Raw genomic sequence first — 21713 nt, 5'->3', positions numbered from 1 at the left:
TTGCTTTGTTTGAGTAGTTTAACGACTCAATTGGTGAAATTCAAGGTAAGATGAAAAAAAAAAAAAAGGATTCCATGAAAGTAAAAAAAAGATAGCAAATGAAAACAAAAATCCCAATTCGGCTTTAGTCAAAAACTTTACCAAGAATTCTGCCAATAGTGAGGTATTGCAAGGAATTAAAATTTCAAGCAAAATGACAAAGAACGTCTTCTAATTCACCACCATTGTCTTCTATAATGAGATTCTGAATTCCTCCCCTATCCGTATCAATAAAGTTTGTTAATATGTGGACCTCAGCTTTGAGCATTTCTCTTCGACAATACTCCAGAGATACTTTTTCGGGATTTCTTTCCGATACTCTCATTTAGAATAGGTGATTCGCTAGGAACAATTATGAAAACTTAAAAACATAAATTAGGTGATAAATGATAACAGGGTATGTTCATTTTCCTACAGGCAAAAACTGTCATTTGGAAATGGGAAACGAAACATAAACAGGCACTTCCTTCTTCGAGTAATACAGATGAATGCCCTACAGGTCTGTGAGAATATCTCGATAAATGAAAATTAAAAACACCAACAATCCCATTCATAATGACAGTCATTGATCTCATCTAGTCTTTATTACAAGTCTGAGGAAAGAAAAACATGTTCGTGATCGTTGGAAGCTTTGACAGAAAGAAGCTTAATCCATAATAAATGCGTCTGTTATAATTGCTCTTTCCCAATCGATTGTCATTTGCCAATTCAAAATCTCGCGATTAGGGTGACGAGAACGTCACGTCGAAAAGATCTCACGATTCGAAGATCACACACGCCATGACAAATTCAAAGGGAAAAAAATACTTCGACGTTTGTTCGTTTTTAATCGTCTCTTTGAGATTCAGATCACAATATCAGAAGGAGAGGAGAAAAAAATTATAATCGAACACAATGAGAGAAAAGTCGTAAAACATCGTCTTCTTGAAAGCTATAGTAAATCACGTGCATTTTTTTTTCTTTTTGTTTCACTGAAGAATTGAATTCACGAGGGAGAGATTTATTTCCTATGGTTTTGGAGATGTGGGTCAGAACGTTTGCTGCGAGTCCGCCGAGAATTCACGAAGCAACGAACATTAATTGTATAAAGTGAGATACATACAATGAAATATATGGGGTTGTTCAAATGAAATATACACAAGCGGACAAGAAATGAAGTTGCCTATGATGAGCTGGAGGCTTGGAATTTGCAGCAACAGCACATGTGTTCTGAGGTTTTCCAACTTCGAGGCTCCCATTCGAAAAAGTTGTTCCGTGGAGAGCAGGCAGACTTTTAAACACGATACCTAAATTATATGAAAATTCAAACATTGGCCATTTTCGGTTTAAAATATGAATGATAAGTGGCGGTATAGTATAATACGAAAAAAGCACAACTCTGAGAGCATGAATGCGTTCGTCAAATGTAAGTCGTGCACAGAGCCATTACCCCGTACACAGGCCCGTCATTTGGGGGTCAGGGGGGGGGGCAACACCCCCCTGGCTTTTGAAAATACACTAAAATGGCATATATATACATACATACATACATTGAGTACATGTTCTTTGCCCCCGCCCCTCCCTGGAAAAAGTTGAAATGACGTCCCTGACCGTACACTGGTTACCTTCAACTGTCGTTCAGCACATCTCTTTTGCAAAGGAATTGAGTCACGCCATGTCGCACCAGCTTGAACACGTTTAATAGACACACCACTGCTCTGCTTAGCGATTTTCCTCTTCTACTCACCTGATGCGTGTATCAGGCTTTACACTAATTAAGTTCTCTCGGTATTCTGTAACTACAAACACTAAATCCAGTGCTGCCACTTCTTGGTCAGCCCATAAAAAAATTGTTTTTTTGTCAGCTTTGTCTGCGAGAACATGTTTATGATATTTATACAATGCTATAAGAAACATGACGAATATAAGATTTTAATATTTTCTTTTCACAGAAAATCCTTTCCATTGTAACTGCGGAGCTCTGTGGCTATACGACTGGTATTCGACGAACGGCACGACGATTCGCCTGCCAGCTTGTAATAACCCGGAGAAATTCAAGAGTGTTCAATTGGATATCGTACCGTGGTCAACATTCTGCTCTGATAACAGTTCCTCGATGTCAGTTCAATCAATGGCTAAAGGATACAGAGAGAACGACATGATCCAGCTGGTGAGCAGCGCAGCCACTGTATCAGTTTCGTGGAAAGCTAAATTCGAAGCGGCGAACAAGAAATGGACGGTAGTGTACAGGAGAGCTAACGACAGCCCCTACCAGATGACGATGGGAACCCCTTCGGAGAGTGGTGGCGGTGGCGGGAAGCCCAGATACGGCAGGGATACGATCCTCACGGATAAGATACTCAACCTGCAACCGTCCACGACGTATATAGTGTGCATCGCAGTCATACAGGACGGGAAGTACACTATAGAGCCGAACAGATGCCAAAACGTGAAGACGAAGAATTATCAGGAAGTCGGCGAGTTTTCTAAAGAAGAAGGAGGCCCCAACGATATAACCGATCATAACACGAAGCTTGCGATCAACGACATCAGGACTGAATTCGAAGACGTAAGCGTGTCGATGGATTCCATTACCGTCAAGTGGAGACTGGTGACATCGGCGGCGTTGACCGAGAGCCTGGAGGACGGGGCGCTCAGACACGAATGGACACTGAGGATTAGGCGGACAGGATCCGACAACTATACGGATATACCGGTCTTCGATATCACGAGGGGGAAAATAGGTGTTGGCCGGGACTCTGAAGAACAAATGTATGAATACAGTATTTCAGATCTCGCGTCTCGTACTCACTACGACGTGTGCCTCGTAGACGTCGACCACCGTCCTCTCAGCGAGAGTACCAACACTCTGCAGACCGTCGATCGCAGGACGGACAACGAGACGGCGACGACGACATGCAGAACGGTGGTCACTGACGGGCTCTACATTCTCTACGCCGCAGAAATAATCGCGATATCTGTGGCCTGCGGAATATGCCTGATCGTGATAGTGGTGACGGTGTACCTGTGCCGGCAGAAACGCCTCATTAGGTGGAAGCCGAAAAATCTGAGGGATTTCATGAGAGCGGTGGTACGCAACGAGAGGCCACAGCCGATCGGTTGCAGCAATAAATACGCTCAGGCAACCATACCGCGAGTCAAGTATCCACATAAGGTAGTGCCCGTTCCCCAGAACAACGACAATAAGAGTTCGGTGGGAACCTGGAACACACTGAGGATGCCGTATAAAGAATTCCCACAAGTTGACCAATCCGAGTTCGGATACAGGACTGCCAGTACTTATAAAGAAGCACTATCTTCGGTCACTATATACAGCTCAGGACACTCTGAGTGCTGAGGGAGTGCTGAATCGCGGGAGGAAAAAACAATTACACTTATTCTTAAGGATAGGTAGGACCAGGACCTATTACACTACTTGTTGCACATCATTAATTCCTTCAGCACGGGAATGTTCCAGACTTTTATTTTTATGTGCCACAAAGAGATTGGAATTTTTCTCCTTAAAAATTGAAATTATTGTACATAGTATATTTTATCCCCTTCGTATTTGCGTCCGGAATGTATATGGCAATAAATGAAAAAAAAAAAAAAGTACATGCATCTGTTCAGTTACTGAGTGAAGCTAATCAATTACAAGGCACGCGAGCACTGTCTATGCTTATCATCAAACAGAGGGCACCTCTTATGACAAGAGTGCTAAACTTTTAGGAGAGTGCGGACCACTTCATTGGTTTGAAAACAATCCGCAAGCCACTTAAGTGATCTATGAATGTGCCGCTGGCCGCTAAAGTGATCTGGAGCTGCCTAGTGGGTCACTTGAATGACCTACAGATGTGCTGCGGAATGTCACTCAAGTGATCTGTAAACATGCTACGGGCAGCACCTCCTAGAGAGAGGGGTGCCGCCACCTGGCAGTCCAGTGGTTAGGGAGCTAGCTTCTGGCTGTGCAGGTCTCGGTTCGAATCCCGGTTCGGGCATGGATGTCTGCTAACACTAACAAATTCCCTGGACAGATCGTAAAGATCTCTTGGGAATACGTGATGATAAAAATTTTTAATTAAAGAAAAAGAGAGAAGGTTTCCGCACGCTGACGCTGCGTGTGACGTTAGCAAGCGACCTACACTTTCCCTCAGAATATTCAAGGAAAAAATTCCCTGCTCGTGCCAATCACTATGCGGTATTTGTGAGCCAATCAGGAAAATTTTACGCCAAAATAAGAAAAAACGAAATAGGATGCTGTGGTTCAAAATGTGGCAAACTTGCTAGGTAGTCTTAATGACGTTACAGATGAACTTGGCAACCCGTGCGGAAGCGTTCTATCTCTAGGAGGTGCCGCTATGGGTTCCCTTGCTTAAATGATCTATAAATATACCCCGGGCCACTTAAATGATCTTAAGGTATACAGCAGGTCACTAAAGTTATAACGAAATGTACCGCGGGCAACTTAGGCGATTTAAAAATGCGCTTAGCTCATTTTCATAAAATTAGTTTGAGGTCACGGTCCACATCATATTACTCCGGGGCCACATTAGGCCCCCCGCGGGCCCATGACTTGAGCATGTGTGACTTACGGCAACGTTAACATTCGCATGCTTGAAATCTGCATTATTCTTAATTATTGAATGCAATTTCTGCAGGGTATTTAATTGAAGATTTGATCAAGTGCTCCCGAACAAGAAATCTGGCAAAAGCATTGAGTACTCTCGGTGCTTAAGGGAGCATCATGGTGCTCGCGAGGAATTGGCTGAAAATGGCTGGACTGGAAGAATAAATTAAAGTCCATGGACGGCATATTGTGCCTACAGTCAAACTCGGTAATAGCGTAGATACCTGGTGATCTGGACTGATTCCCATAGAGAATGAAGTTAATGAACCTTGGTTATAACGTCGATGAAAATGCCACGAACTTGGATATCACGGCACATTTCTCATCGTTTTATGGTGTTTTAGATACCTAATAATGGAAAAAAGGGATTTTCAAGAAGTTTGGAGCGCCGACGTGTTCTTAAGTAATATGACCGGCATAAGGGACTGCATTTTGTAATAATTTCGCCCTTTCAGATTTTTCGCATTACAAAAATTTTCCCGTTTCTCCCATGTTTTCTGGATGAAAAATTATACACTGTGCCGAAGTACTGCACACAGTGTATAGTTCCTGCATGGGTAGAGATTTTGTCTAGACCTGACCCTTGCTTCGAATTATTGTGCGTTTCGGAGTGAACTTCGACAATGCTTTAGATTGTGATTTGATGAAAATCGTGATCTATCACGGAAGAATCTTTGGAATTTGACAGCGACCACACTAGATGGCAGCACTAACACGAAAAAAATTGAAATATCTCCGACTGCGAAGTCTAGTAGTGATACCAGATGACGGCACTGCATCACACATAAACAGAGATGCGCTATTTTAAATAAACTATAGGCACTGTCTATTGCTCCAGTAGAAAATCCTATATAACGCGACTATCAATTCTTGCATATGAATAATAATAATTAGGTACTGGTAGATTTCTCTTTCGTCTACCTTTCATCATGGATGCACAAACATCGAAGGTTTTCTGCCATGTTCATCCAGGACAGCATTTACTGGCGAAAGAAGAACTAAATAACTTCATCGAAAGACCAAATATTAATGAAAAACCCGGGTGAGACCAATATATACAACAATCGATGTATAAAATTTGCTTTTTTTTTAAAATTTCCTGACATTTTTATGAACGGTAATCGATTTTCAAAACTTTCTATATTTGGACTGTGAATATATGGCATTTAACTCAACGCGCTTTATATTCGCTTGGAAATTCTCAACACATAGGTCGGAGTCTATATTTTTCGCAATCTAGTAATTGAGATTATAACAAAGTTTTTCCCTATACTATCAGCTGTGTCAGTTATCTGCGGAAGTGAATGGAACAAATTTCCTACGGATACGACTATCCTACTGAAAGAAACAAACTCTGAGAAACTATTTTGTGTTTCTGAAAGTATGAGCAGGGCTCCTGGGAGAGTCGCCAAGCTCTGTCAGGAGAGACACTGTGAGATGTCGATATTAAAATGTGCCTATTCAGTGCCTTGACGTGTTCTTTGCCGGAGAGTCGCGGATAAACGACGACTAAGGCAGGCAGAGGGGCCGACATGAAATAAACATTGAATAAGTTGAAAGTTGCCGCTCATCCCATTTATACGGGACTGCGGACGCGTATACTGGAAGAGAAGGGGTGAGCTGCACTGTATATTCATTAATCGGGGAGGGCCCTCAAATAGCCTCAGCACTCAGGTTTCGGCACCTATGAAGGCAGGAGGGCTGTGGTTGGCAAAAGTTTGAGAATCACTGTTGGATAAATCGTACATTAAAAGAAGGTTTGTTCTCTATTTATCAAGAATAGGGATGATACATCGCGTTTGATTTTTTCTTTCCCATATGTACGCCATAATTATTTCTATTTAGGGAGTTAGCATAAATACCTCAGTTGAACAATTGAAAAAAAATTCCAGTGTAAAACACACTTATTTTGACTATATAATTCCAAGTTCCATATGCAATAGACCTTGAAGACGGGATTATGTCATGCATTTAGGGATACAAACGGATGAATTTGAAACATAATTCCAGTTTGAGGAAAAATGCATCGGGTTCTAGACATCGGAAATACCGTTTTTTAACAACAGATGGCAGCAGAAGCATAACTCACAGAGCACAGACTGGAATCAGACGGTGCTGACATCTAACGAGTGATCACGTAAACCAACAAAAAGCCAATAATTAGTATCCATTGTAATCAACTGAGAATTTTCTTGAGCTAAATGGGGTTGGCACAAAATAGGAAAGGGGGCACTACATCAAGGTTCGACATTTCTTACACTTTGAAACGCTACGAAATCGTGGCGTTTTTGTCAAAGAAAAAAAATAATACTTTTCTTCATTTAAACGTCTGTTATACGAGGGTGCATATCAAAGCACTGGTCATCCGTGGGACAATCTATTGATTCCGTTCAGGTCAGTTTTTGACTCAGAGTGTCCATCTCAGAAACGTTTAACCTTATCTAATTTTTGCATACAAGTATTGGTTGAAACCAGATACAGTCGATCATAGGCATATCAGAATTTTCTCGAGGGGGGTTCAGATTTCTTTCCCCCTGCAAAATCACAACTATAATCTTGGCTCAGGAGGGGGGGGGGGGGTTAGAACCCCAACCTCCTCCCCTTGCGTACGCCAAAGCAGTCGATGTTCGTTATAACGACCTCTTCGTTCCACGTTATGAAAGAAAAATCATAACGTTAGCTTCTCCGGTACATGTTATTTATGTATATTGTTTTGGTTGAATTAAAAAAAATCTTCCATTTTGTTACAACGAAAATGTATTTGGATGAAAAAAAACGAAATTTAAATATACTATATAGTATGTAGATTCTCAGCCACCTCGTTGGGCATTTTGCCTGTTGTGGCGTTGTATTTGCACTTAGGGTAATACTGTAAATAGCCTAAACCAGTGGTTCTCAACCTGGGGCCATATGGCCCCCTTGCGGTCCTGGAATATTCTAGGGGGGCCACAAGAGAAAATCAGAAGAAAGGTGATCCACGACAGGTGGTGAAGGGAGTCATAGAGAGCTGTGAAGAGAAAAGCTTTAAAAGTGAAACATGGTTGAAAAATGTTACTACTTTCAGAATTCATCAGATCCGTCCATAGAACCAGGGGCATCTTAACTCTTGGGTCTATGTGGGTATGACCAGGGTCTTCATGTCTATAATGGAGGGAGAGGGACTGCACTATATGGGATCTGGTACTATATGATTTTCATATGTAAGAACAGCTTACATGTGAAAATCACATGTCGATTTATTGTGCATGTTCGTTGGATCATCCCGTATCTTACTCAGACCCATTTTTATAGGATAGGGAGGGGCCACGAGAAAAAAATGTGATCGGTCGGGGCCATGAGCTGAAAAAGGTTAAGAAACACTGGCCTAAACCAGTGGTTCCCGACCGGCGCGCACCCCTTGGGGATTCGAGATGAAAAAAAGATTACAACATATTGGCTGATTATTCAGGAAAATTGAAATGATGCTAAAAATTGCATTTTTCAATTGTTAAAAGAATACGAATATTTTGACGCTTCATTTTCTCACTTCCGCTCACGAAAATGTGTCATACGAATTTTGCGTTGCAAAAGTTTCTTTTTCGATTATCGATCATTTTATGGGCATCTTTATATCAGCCACCTCGTTGGGCATTTTGCCTGTTGTGGCGTTGTATTTGTATTTGTACTTGTTTGCCATTTCGGTTGAGAAAAATGCTATTATATTTACTTAAACTACTACGTGGTTTGTTTACATTGGTAAATCGTGTTATGTCGTGCTTAGATTTGATACTGTCGTGAACACACGAATCAGGAAAAACGTCAAACAATTCAGTCAAGCGTCACAGAAATGGAAAATAAGTGAATTTATGAATCTTTTTTTCCTTCTAAATCTCAAAAAAAAAAAAATGTCTTTCTTTAGTTTCGTTTTTGAATTAATTTACAAAAAAATGAAGACAAAATTAAATATTAGCCATAGCCGAAAAAAACATTAAACAATAAGTAAAAGAATTCATAGTAATCAATTACAGAGAAAAAAAGAAACCCCGCATTTTCTAACAGATAAAAAACGTATTATCCAAGGGGGGTGCGGGGAAAAAAAAGGTTGGGAACCACTGGCCTAAACCCAGGCCCGTCATTTGAGGTGAAAATACACTAAAGTTGAAATGACGGCCGTGCCTAAACCTACATTTATTTTTTACTACGAGCAGCAAAATAATAAGTTTATTCGCCTGTGTATTCTCTCATTGAGAAATAAAGTAAAAAATTTCGCAATAAAATTTAGAATAAGATAAAAAAAAACCACGTCGTAATGAGACACCGTGCGAAAAAATAAACGGAACGGTAAGCAAAGCTCCCAGCACTAGTTAGGCGATGGTGACGGCACCGACTTCTGTAGAAGTGCTACAGAAGAATTAGCGTTTTATCTTTAAACCATCTACACTGTGTCCCAAAAGTTTCTAACTCTTGTTTTTTTATTATGACTTTTGTAGTAAGTGGTGTAATGAAATGCATTTTTTTTCCTCAGAAAAGGAACATTTTTTTCAGTAATATGAAGAGCATTTTTCACAAAATAAAAAAAATTATTTATAATTGTCAACTTTTTAAAATTACAAGTCGCACAAGTTTATATGTGGAATAATCAAATACATTATAATTTCTGACAAACACGCGTAAATCAACATCTGATAATTTTTCTATTTCAAACTATATCTAACAAGCGATCTTCCATTGAAAGAACTAAACTTTGTAGAAGTTTTGGGTACAAATTATAATATTCAGTTTCCATGGCGTGTTTCAAGGGGTTCACCGACCAGAACTGTCGCCTATTGGAATAGACTTAATGAGTAGGCTGTATATATTGCTCAGATCAGGACTCATCGGTAGCTATAGTCCAGTAGAGTCACATTTTGTTCATTTTAAAATAGGTTTTCGCAATTTTGAACATATGCATGAAAGCATTGTCCTGCTGGGGAAAAAAAAAACAGTTCTACCCCCCCTACCCCAAAATTTAAAAAAAGAAATGAGATGATTTCCAATAATTTCCTAGTGCCTTAAGGTATTGTTACACACATACATCACATACTATCACAGAACCTCCACTCTGACACATGTTGAAGTATGAGCCTAGCTTTTCCCTCAAATGGTAACAATACCTCGCATTGAACGTATCGTTACATTTCTTTTCGTTACTGAAAATAACACTGATCCATTTGTTTCCATAAGCTACGTGGTTTTGAATCCACTTGAACCTCTCGCAATGTAGTGTGTAAGGTGTTTGAATGTGGCACTTTGAGAAGACTAGTTGATGGACAATTTTTTCATATGAACCATAAAACTAGTTTTTAATTCTTTTTAAACCCGTACCTGACGATATATTCAAATCAGAGGCCCTAGCAATTCCACAAACAAACATCACCTGGGTAGACACCATTCTTATCATCAACCTACCATCGTGTGAAGTCGTGGGTCTTCTACAACGTGATTTTGGATGGTAAGGAGTTTTTCTGGCTAAAACGGGATCAACTATGCTTTTGCAACGATTTAAAGCTTTGCAAAATATTCAATGGGATTACTTTGCAACTTCAACCTCAAAGTTTTGTTAATCTCGTCCACCGAAAGCTAGGGTCGCTTTTGCCGTTTAGTAAACAAAAAATTATTTTGCACCTTATTCAATCTTACTGCATTTATAAGTTTCAAGCCTTGCGCCACGATTACGCGGCGTTTCAAATTTGTATTCAATAGTTTCTATCAATTTTTGGGACCCGTAATGTCAACAAACTAACGATTATTAATACAATTTTTATTATTTTATGAAAAATTCTAAATTGCTTTTCATTACCAACGTACTAAAAAAATTGGAAAAGAAACAAGTCTATAAACTTTTGGGACACAGTGTATGTCTCATGTCCTTTTTTCTCTAAACATCTAAGGTCAAGGTCTAACACACTGCAAAGAAATGCTTTGTTTCATTTCTTCGTCGTCGACTTTTTTGCAAAAAAAAAACAAAAAAAAAAAAAAACGGGAGGGGGCGAGCTGAAATCGATCGTTGTAATGGATCGAATAGTATTGAATAGTCGTTATACTAGGTACAAATAACATGGTGGAAATAGGCAAACATTTGAGAACCGCCGTACCGGTAGTTATAACGATCCATCGACGGTAATACAACCCCCCCCCCCCCACCCCACACAACTATTATTGCACATGACAAGAGTCGGAGATGCACGATCACCATAACAAGGCAGTCATGGGTGCCAAACGGTTACTACCCATAACCACATAACCTAAGAAAATGCAGTCTTGGATAATGAAAGCTACGGCGACGAAAACCGAAGTTCACTCAGTTTGAAGTCCATTATACATTCACACACACACACACACCATTTCGTTCACACCAACTAAAAGTATTATTACATTTAATGGGTCTATTAACGCTCATAGTACGTAACGTGGATTGCACAGATGTGCATATGATAATGCGTAACTTATAATGATATACAGTGAAAAAAAAAATCGTGCCGTTTCTCTTTCAACTTGAAAATTATAATGCCTCCATATAATATACACGTGGTTCTTTCTCGTGATTTGGCCATTGGGTATGTATATTACACTTATGGAAATATTTTTTGCACACAGAAGTCTCAAATTACTATAAATTACGGTGAATTCCTTTTTCTTTATTCTTATCGAAATACACAAATTGTAATCATGCTGATAACAACACGTGGTGTAATCATTTCTAATAACTTTCGGGTAATCATTCCCCCCCCCCCCCCGAATGTGTTAGTGTAATTTACAGAGAGAGAAAGATAACATAGTCATAGCATAAATGTACTTCGCCCGATCCGGTATAACCACCGCTTCAACACGAATGCGGTGTTTCTACTTGTTTGTGCGTGCATTTGTGAATAACTCAGAATGATGCCTGCTGCATGTGATATGTGAAACCGCGTTTTCACAATCATTCATGCCTCGAGCAAAAAGAGGAGGGGGGGGGGGGGGCTTGAAGCCAAAATTTTCGATTAGATAACGGGTTTCAGTGAGTCACTTTATATTAATTTCCCAGGGAATTAAACTGAAAAATAAAAAAACATAATTCCGATCCCCAGGCGTGAGATCATTCAGCTTTCTTTCTTTGAAACCGAGCACAACTCAGGTCTATCACCATCTATGGGAGATTTACTACCTAGTGAGTTGTGCCGGAAGTGTAACTGTGCGTGTACGCTAACAGTCTGAGTGCGTATGCAGTGTTGCGGTTGATTTTTCAGTGCTGCCATCTATATTTCAGAAGTGAAGTGAGTAATGTGCGATGATCGAATTTCATTTGTACTGTTTGTAGGTCTGTTGCTCTCTGTGGCGAGACTTTTTACAGAGCAGATCGACTAGCATTCGCGCCTTGAAGCTGGGAACCACAGGAAACCAACTTCAGCCGACCACCACTGTGGCAACAGTGGAGTTAGAATCCGGGACCTCGCGAGGCGAGTCCGTTACTATGACCACTCGACCACCAAAGCGGTTGAGATCATTCAGCTTCCAACTTGTGAGTGGTAGGGAGGGGGGAGTGAAACAAATTGTCTCTGGAAACACATCCACTTCGTTGGGCAATTTCCCTGTTCTGGCTTCTGTAATTAGGGCTGTTTCATGACGCGCCGCTGACGGTACAAGCCTTTGCTCAAACAGAACCGAGTGCAACTGCTTAGCTACCATGTTAATTACGATAGTTTACAATCTGTGTGCTGCAAAGTTTTACTGAATTATTTTCAAAATGATCTTTCCGATCATTATCATTAGCTTTTGTATATTTATTGGCTTGCTTCTTTTTAGGGCTATATTTTTTGCTATACATTTGCTTATGCGGTAACTTCCACTGAGAAAATTTTTTGCGGATCCATTCAAGTTGAATCACGTACGTTAGTAAGTTATATTGGGTTGATTGGAAGTTAAATCGAGACATAATTCCAATTACATTTTGAAATTTCTAATATTTTTCAATTACTTTTTTGTTTTATTTGAATTGGGTGTAGTTTTTAGAAGACTCGGAGTTCATTATTGTTATTACCAATGACACCGCAACATAAAAACATGGGAAGAAAATATATATAAAAAATCCTAATATAAAATATTTGAAGTTGCATTATTATCATTTTGAATGCTAATGTCAAAAAAACATTATTAATTACCAACTATTTCTTGGATCCAAACCATTTCTTAGCTTATAGATTATGAAAAAATCAACACGCGCGTACCCGCGAGCTCATGACACTAAAGCAACACCATGAACGAGAGATCACCCATTTAAAACAGTAAAATAAGCAACTGAAAGGTGAAATTGCCTGATCTGTAACTGCATTTTGGAAATAAGATATTCAGAAAAAGTAGTTTACCTAATAACAGAAAATTTCAAAAATGGCGGGTTATCTAAGGGTTCATTCATGTTGGGATAAATCGAGAAGCGACACAGAAAATGGCTATGGTGGTCGAGTGGTTATAGTGACGGACTCGTGATGCGAGGATCCGGGTTCGAACCCCACAGTGGTGGTCGGCTGAAGTTGGTTTTCTGTGGTTCCCAACTTCAAGGCGCAAATGCGAGCCGATCTCCCCGTTAAAAAGTCTCGCCACAGAGAGCAACAGTCCTACAACGATAAATCATTCAATCATAACACTTCACTCATAGTTAGAAAAACTGGTGGCAGATGGCAGCACTACACATAATAAGCATTACAGAGAAACAAAAACTTCACGTCAGGTTTCACTACACGTACACGCACATTCCCGCATGTACCGATTCGTTGGGGGTTCCGCGGGGGAAGGGGGTGCATGTGTAGTGTAGCAGTAGTAGGTAGGGCGTCCAAAAAATACAACAAAAAAAAAACTTCACGTCAGGTTTCACTACACGCACATTCACGCATGTACCGATTCGTTGGGGGTAGTTAGTAGTAAGAAATTTTCCGAATACGGACCGTTTTTTCAATTATTCGAAAGAAGAACAGGAGCAAAAAATACCCATTGACAGTAGATTACTCAAGCTCAACCAGTTCAGGCCAAAAACATGACAAGTAGTTTTACAATTCAGAAGTTTTCCATAAAAATTTGGACCAATTTTACTTTGTTATAACGTCCATTATATGACTGATTTGATTATTTATTAGTCATTCTACATTATATTTGTTGCGTCGAAAACTTTTGATTCAACTTAAAAGTGACCAAATTTTTTTTAAATGATTTTACAAAATTTAAGTATGCGATTTTTGTTTACTTTGTTTATATCGAAACTCGGTATTTGTGTTTCATAAGACAGATCTAATTTGAAAAATCCGAATACCAATTTGGCAGACACATTCATTGTTGTTAAAATAATTTTGATCGTTACTGTAGAGGGTGGTCACAAAATAACTGCTGATATACAAGCCCCTAGAGGCTGCAAAAATCAACGACTGCGGATGGAATTCGAGATACACCAAGTATGTGCACCAGGGTATGCGTTGAAGGAAGAGAAAAAAAAAAAAAAAACCTAGCGCTCTTGCGATTACGGTTATAGCAACGAAATTTTCACAAATCAACACCAACTTCTACGCATTTCTAAGTGATAACCGTAGCCTAAGTAAAAACCATAAATGACGTTGGAACAGTAAAGAGGCAAACGAAAACAAACAATGCAGATCACAATATTGCCACAGGAAGTCCCCCATCCCTTGGGAAGATCCTCTTTATCTGCGTCCTGCGCTTATGGTGGTATGGGTACCGTTCCAACGCCATTCATGAATCTTCACAGTATTGATCATTTAATAATGCATAAAAGGAGGTGTTGTCATTTGAATTTTTAGAATTTTTTTTGCTGTGACCGTAACTGTGAGAAATAGAGTTTTGTTTTTCTCTTAATTCTCGAGCGCATACTCTGAAAAACCCATATCTTGAATTTCATTCATTCAAAACCACGTTGATTTTTACTGCCACTAGGGGCTCGTGCATCCACAAAAATATTTTATGACCACCCTGTATAAACAGACACAACAACCTTTTTCACGGACGTACAAGATGCGTGGTCTGGCATCGTTCCTCCTCTCGCATCGGCTCTGATGTCCCTAGGTTGAGACATCAAGCCGATAGATTGTTTCAGACTATTTTTTGCAACACGCAATGCGAAAGTCTGAGATAGAGAAGGAACTACTGGCCTATTCCGAAAAGAAAAAAAAAAGAGTATCTCATCCCCCTCTCTCACGTAATAATAATGGTGGTTATAATAATACTTCTTTATTGAATCGATTTGAGAAAATATACTTTCTGTCTCTCCGCCTTTTACTGTACCAAAAAGAAAGAGACCTTAAAACAACTACTTTCGAAGACATTCCGTGTCACGCAAAAGAAGACTCTGGAAGATTAGAAGAAAAAAAATTCTTATGTCACGGAAAGTTATCGGAACTCCCTAAGTAGGTAGGCATGCACAAGTAGAACGTCTGATGACAAAAAAGAAAAGAATAATGCTCTCAACTAGGCTGCACACAATTTCCAGTGGTAAACTACCCCTTTCTTTTCAACAACAAGTGACTCTGAGAACACTAAAATTGCTTTGATGACACACGAATCTTCGCCTTCATAAGCTCCCAAATGACAGTAGTGTACCAATTGATCATTGTAAAAAAAATCACTTTCGTGCAGTAAAGTAGGTGACAGCACCATAATTTTGAGATTAATGTAGCATTTCGGTATTCAATAAAGCTTGCCAAAGAACCAAATTTCCTCTCGGGGGGTCTCTGAGCAGGAAAAAACATCCCTCCCTAACCCAATCAGATCTCAGAAAGAAGAACTAAAAAGAAATTAACGCCCAAAAATTTGTTGTTCTTCAAATTTGACTGCCCCGTGCAAGGACAAAAACAGGAACGGAAGAACGAATGGAGTTTCTTTTCCATTATTTTTTTAGTTCTAATTTTAATTGAAACACTGATTTAAACTTTATTTCTATTTTACAAAATATGAAAGAAATATCGACCAATGGTATCACACGACCTATACTAGCAGATATAATGTAAAGGTGGTTAAACACGCAGTGCCGTCTTAACGCATGGGCCCGGGGGCCTCAAGAGAAGGGCCTAAGAAAAATCATTTGGTCCGGGGGCCCATGATACTCTTAAGACGGCCCTGTACACACACAGGACTGCAAGCTTGACAAGCATGCATATCACAAACATGTTCAAGGTTTTTGCACAAGCATTATAGAATTTACCTCCCGACACCACACGGTACAAGAATGGTAGCACAAGAAACAGTTTATACCTGGAATGTGTCGAGCTGCACTCGCTTTGGCTGTCTTTGTTCTTGTGTACGGAAGAAAAATACCAACAGGAATATCAACACCTCACTGAAGAGTGAGGACTGGTACAAACTTTGTATAAGCTACCTGCATGATACACATCTTCAGTTTCGCTTGTACAAGCATGCAAGTCAGAATTCATCCAAGCTTCAAGCCGGTTTTACAATCAAAACGCTCGCGCGAAATTTTCCTACAAGACACCCAAGCATACTCGTTAAGTTTGCAGTTATTTTATGTAGCCGAATTTAGTATATCATCACCTAAGCCAAGGACCAAACATCGCCCCAATAACTATCTTCATGTGGACTATTTTCAATACAATACAGGTGACACCAGAAAGCAATGGTGAACCTCTGGTCTGGTGTTAAGCATGTTATTTGTTCAGAAAATGATGACATCTATTTTTCAAGCTGAAAATGAGAATTGAAAAATGTGTGCGCTCGCGATGAATGTGATTTTTTTCTATTTTGTATTTATTGATTTCTGAAGAGATATTTTTTGTAAGGAGAAGCCAAATTGCAGAAACGCTCCCAAGCAGAAAAACTCAAAATATTAACACTGAGGCGGCAGGCTAGGACTCGATATTTTTCCTATATAAAGTGTTATACGATAACACACGGCACATATAAGCTCTCCTGGACCGCTTTTTGCGAAAAAGAAGTGACCTTGTATTCACATAGACGGCTTGGGAGACTTAAGTCCGTCTTTGACTTAAACATACCAGACTAGAATACCGATATATTGTATTTATTGGTTACATGTGAGCGAGGATGGCAGGCAAAACCTATGTTTTGAACAATAAACAAGGATCATAACGGTGAGCTGGTATTTCTAAATTAACAAACTAAACCGGCCAAGGCTTCGGTTCGTAGCTCAATCCGAAGACAAATTTCTAAGACGGAACTAGAAAAACACATGTCCGTGAACGATATGTTCAACTTTTAGTTGTGAAAGAAGCATACGGAACATTGTTATTTGAGGGTTATCTGAACTTGTCTGATAAGATTCTTTGCTGCGTTTTTCTGAAACTAACACCAGCGTTTCTTGACGTTTTTCCAATAAATTTCCCAATTATTCGCAACTCCAACATTCTTTATAAGATACATTCTTTTACGTTGGAAAAGGATAAAAAGGAAAAAAAAAGCTAGCAGAAAAAGAAAGTCATGAGGCGCAAGTGAAGTGAAATTAATCTAGATATGCATTGAAATATTTCTCATTCGCTATTCCGAGAAAGAATCAATGGATTTCATTTGTCCACTGCCCACAAAAAGAAAACAAGTAGTCCCCCATAGGGCATAAAACATTAAAATTTACGAAGTTAACAAAAAATTATGGTGGCCTCGAGAGATTTAATCTGATGTCTAAAGCTCGAGGACGAACAACGACCATATTTCTAGCTTAGAGATCTATGTAAGAGATAAACACTAGCAAGATAGGAAAGAGATACATGATCCCACAGTCATCACCCGAATAAGAAGCAGAAAAACATTACAGGAGAAAACAAGAATTATTGAGCAGTTAACTACCGGGAGTATGTTGATGAGAATCTAGAGACAGAACACGTTTATATAAGAATCTTATAAACACGGACATTACAAACTTCACCGAAAAAAACAATACATCCGTACCACGCAATAAATAAGCCATTTCTGTGTACAGCACGGGAAAACCATTGCTAGAAACTCATCAAAATTGAGAAATTAAAGGGTTTCTTTTTTGGCTTTTCCGATGATTATACTCATTATGTGTATGATATAGATCTTTAAGAAAACAGAACTATTCATTTCTGACACTAGGCTGTTCATCTTTCTTTTTTTTATTTTGGTGGAAAAAAGAAAAATGAAATTCCGTGAAAAAAAAAAAGAAAAGATCTTGATGAAGCATTCTTCCTTGATGAAACTTCATCAAGCATGGGTGGAAACAACGCTGTCCTTCCCTCCCCAACAATCTTTCAAGAACGAAAATAACGACGGACGGGGCCAACCCGTACACCATCTACATTACTCTATGTAGATGGTAAATCCCGAGGCACAGAATGGCGAGTGACCCCTTATGTGAATTCGGCGAGAAAACAACCAACTGACAGTAGAAAGTGCGTGACTAAAAACTAGGCGCTCCTGTAAATTTCAAGAGGCCGGCAAGATTGTAAGGTGGGAATAAAAATTACCCATCAGGATTTCGCCAATCGTACAAAGAGAAGGGACCCATAATGAAGAGGTGGAGGCTGTTTTAAGCGAAATACTCCTGGGGCTTAAATAAGGGGGGAATGCGAAGAAAAACTCATCAACTTTTGGTAACACATAGAAGGAAACAAAGAAAAAAAATCGTTACCCACAGAGAGATGGATAAAACTTACCCAAGAGGATGCCTCTTTAATGCGTGTTATCATTAATACATCATAGGAACGATGCAATTAAAAATAAGCCGCATACGTGGTATGTTTTGGACAGTGAGAAAAATAGTAGTTAAGCTAATTAAAGGAGCAGGGAGTGACGGCAGTAAAACTAAGCCCTTCATGCCGATGGATGGATATACCTACATATATATATTAACACTGGTGGCCATAAATTGTGCGTAGAACATTATACTAGTGATAATTATCCACCCATAAGTGAATAAATTATACTCTGCATTTGAGACATTTTTTAACCACAGATGTACATATAGGGGAAAACTTGAAATAATTTTGATATTATTGCTTTCTAGCTGATGGGTTTGGAATGCAAGAGATTAGAAATGCATAACCTCACAACTGAATGTTGTTTCAGCTCTTTGTGACACTGACAGAGATTTTGCAAGTAGGCACACTTAAGTAAAATAAACTTGTGCGCTGGTTTTTACTGTGTTTCTTCTCAACATTGCAAGTTTAGTGAACTATACTTAGTAATTATATAATCAACGCAATCACCCGATAAACCATACCAATTGCTAAATCATATTACGTATTATAAATAGTTTTTTAACAAAAAAACTTCGAAAATTTGTTTTTTTTTCACAAATGATGAAACATCACGTACCTTAGAACAGAATAGATAAGAAGAAATTTCCATAGTTTTACCTCGGAATAGGCTATTCAATTTGGACTAATTTTTAATACTGTCAGCACTACCTATTAGAATCAAGGACAATGTTATAATTCGAGTATTGTTATGACTTTTGCAAGGAACGGACTAATAACAAGGGGGAAAAATTCGTTTGTAGTTATCGGGACTTTGGATAATGTTATCAAATTTTTTTTTCCGTCGAAGGCTTTTTTTACGCAATTTTGAAGCGATCGGGAAAAACAATTGTTACGAAGGACATTTAACAACAGAGAGAGTTATTAGCTTAAAAATCAATACAACTTTCCACAATGGAGAATCTTATAAACGTGTTGTTATAATCTCGAATTCGGTCAATGCAGAAATGCAAAAAGTACTAATTATAACGAATAGTACTGATCGCGAACACGATAACTAACTCAGCCGATAGGTAGATAGATAACCCCATCAGTAACTAAAAAAAAACCTAGAGGAATTAAATAACTTCCTTTCGTCGCTAATACGTTATAGAAACGTGTGGTAATATCTCAGGCAGGCCAACGTCGAAATGCGAGTTCGATGGTCAGAGCCCAAAATCGAAGATGAGTTCACGAACTCACGAAAAGCTCCTTCGAGAAGAGTGTTGATGTTGATAGTTGGGAGGGTGGTGGTTATGCGCAGAGTCATTGGGGGGAGAGAGCAAAAGCAATGTACATATATAAGCAGCAACAGCAGCCACCGAGAAGTTGCGTGAGAAACAATGCGAATCGTGCAACAAGCCCACAAACGTGGATTCAACACGCCACCGCAACACGGAAAGGATGAGGAGAGGTAAAAAATAAATAAATAAAAATAAATAGAAGAAGACTATTTTGAGTTCGGGATTGAAGGGGGCCCCCAACCTCCCTTTAGCGTGATCGTGTGTGTCCAGCGGAACAAATCTCCTGCGTCAGAAATAAAATAACAAGAACAAAAGCGTATATGAATACGTACGCGTTTACAACTCATGTGTAAGCAATATACCTATACTTAAAAAGCCGAAAAGTTTGACCCCAACTTAGTATCGCTCTTTTTAACCCCATGATGTAAGAGATGGCAACATGATAACAGGCCCCCGAAACAGTTCATATAAGAGGTCGTGATCTTAATACATATATATGGCAGCCATATTCGAATCAAAATAACCATTAACAAAAACAAAGCAAAAAACTCTTATATAATAATAATATTTTTTTCTTCGGAATCTGATAAGTTCAAGTACCTAAATTTTGCATCGAGTTAACTCCCGAAGTTTTCGGGTATTAAACTACCAAATCACTGATTCCCAGCTAAAAAACCATGGCATTTCAAATAACTCGAGAGCCAGTTCTGTTTGAATGGCAAATAACTATTAATTCTCTCATGTAATAATAATACAAGAACGTGAGCATCTTTGTATAGACAGTAGTAAATTAGATTTCACCCAACAACCAGCTCTGGATCTTATTCATAGAGAAAAATACGATGCTTTAAAAAAAAGAAAGAAAAAAAGACGGGTGTAGAAAAGGAAGAGAAACAAGGATTATAGAAATATATATTCAGCGTTAATTATTCTAAAGGAACAACAACAACAACAACAAAATTTACTATAATTATGAGTAGAAAGTTCTTGTTTGCTTAGAATGCAGCGGCAGACATTCAACTCCTTATGTTTGGTACTAAAAATGAATGACCAGGTATAAGAAAAAAAAAAAAAAAAAAACCAGCGAGAAATAGGGAGCAATAACACGACATATTTCAAGGGTCAACAACGTACGTCCAAGACTTTCACCTTTTTTTACTTTTCGTTTTCATTCCTGCATGCACCTAGAGAGACAGAGAAAGAGTATTCCCCGAGCCCCGTGGCTTTTCCACGTAATTTTACGCCAGATTGTTGCCGGAAGATATTTAGAGATAAGAGTTACGTGACCTGATTTTGATTAGTTCAACCTTGAATTCGATTTGAGACCAAGACGACGTACGGCTTATGTACTTAACATAGAGAAAAATATGAAATACGTACGAATGTTCCTTCTTGCTGAGAACGTTACAGAATCAAACAGCGGAACGTGTAAAAATATCCGAAATCATTAAATATATATTTCAATATAAAATGAAGCGTTTAGTTGAATATACTTTTCCAATAGTAAATGCAACAGTGAAGATATATATAATCTAGGAATAACTCACGTAGAATACTGGCGTTTATGCTGTTATTAATAACTGCCCAGGTTTTTTCTCTATACTTGGAGCACTGATGAAGTGACAAACCATTGTAAATGAGTAAACATTTTTGAAACACATTTTTAGGGAACCACGGTAACCAAACTAAGCATTCCCAAAGTCATTGTTGAAGCCTACAAATCATTGTTAACCGACAGTTTTTCGCCCATTTCTGGCATTTACCCAGCTCCGACGAATTTTTAAAGTAGCCTATCGTTCAATTTCGGTCCCGTTTCATATCAATGCAAAATTTGGCGACCATCGGTTTAAAATTGTGGAATTGTATAGAGAACATACCCACAGATAGACACACACATACGCATAGAAAATCAATTTTACATTCAGTATATAGATTGCAGTAGAAATCGCAACTGAAAACACATCTCTCTTTTAAGAAAGTATTGAACGGACATCAAAAAGACTGGAATCGCAATCACTCTGAATTAGAATACTTTTGTACACTTTTGTGACCTTTTCATATTTAATACCTATTCTACACACATAAGGCGTATCATGACAA

The 21713-nt window shown here is 38.8% G+C and overlaps 2 protein-coding genes across 2 annotated transcripts in view; one reads left to right on the top strand and one right to left on the bottom strand.

The window, feature by feature from the left end:
• Positions 1-3623, top strand: part of LOC149077551 (uncharacterized) — a 36689-nt gene extending 33066 nt beyond the window's left edge. Inside the window, exon 4 of the mRNA XM_089245113.1 lies at positions 1971-3623. Coding sequence (XP_089101239.1) covers positions 1971-3376 — 1406 coding nt within the window. The 3' untranslated portion in view covers positions 3377-3623. The remainder of the gene's footprint in view (positions 1-1970) is intronic.
• Positions 1-21713, bottom strand: part of Rab3GAP1 (RAB3 GTPase activating protein subunit 1) — a 215056-nt gene that overhangs the window by 76091 nt on the left and 117252 nt on the right. The window lies entirely within an intron of this gene.

The sequence above is a fragment of the Pholcus phalangioides genome, unplaced genomic scaffold, assembly GCF_987345545.1.
Source record: "Pholcus phalangioides strain wild (caught in Gottingen) unplaced genomic scaffold, Ppha-v1.0 ptg000015l_1, whole genome shotgun sequence".
Lineage (NCBI taxonomy): Eukaryota > Metazoa > Arthropoda > Arachnida > Araneae > Pholcidae > Pholcus > Pholcus phalangioides.
This window is presented reverse-complemented; position numbering and strand designations above follow the sequence as displayed.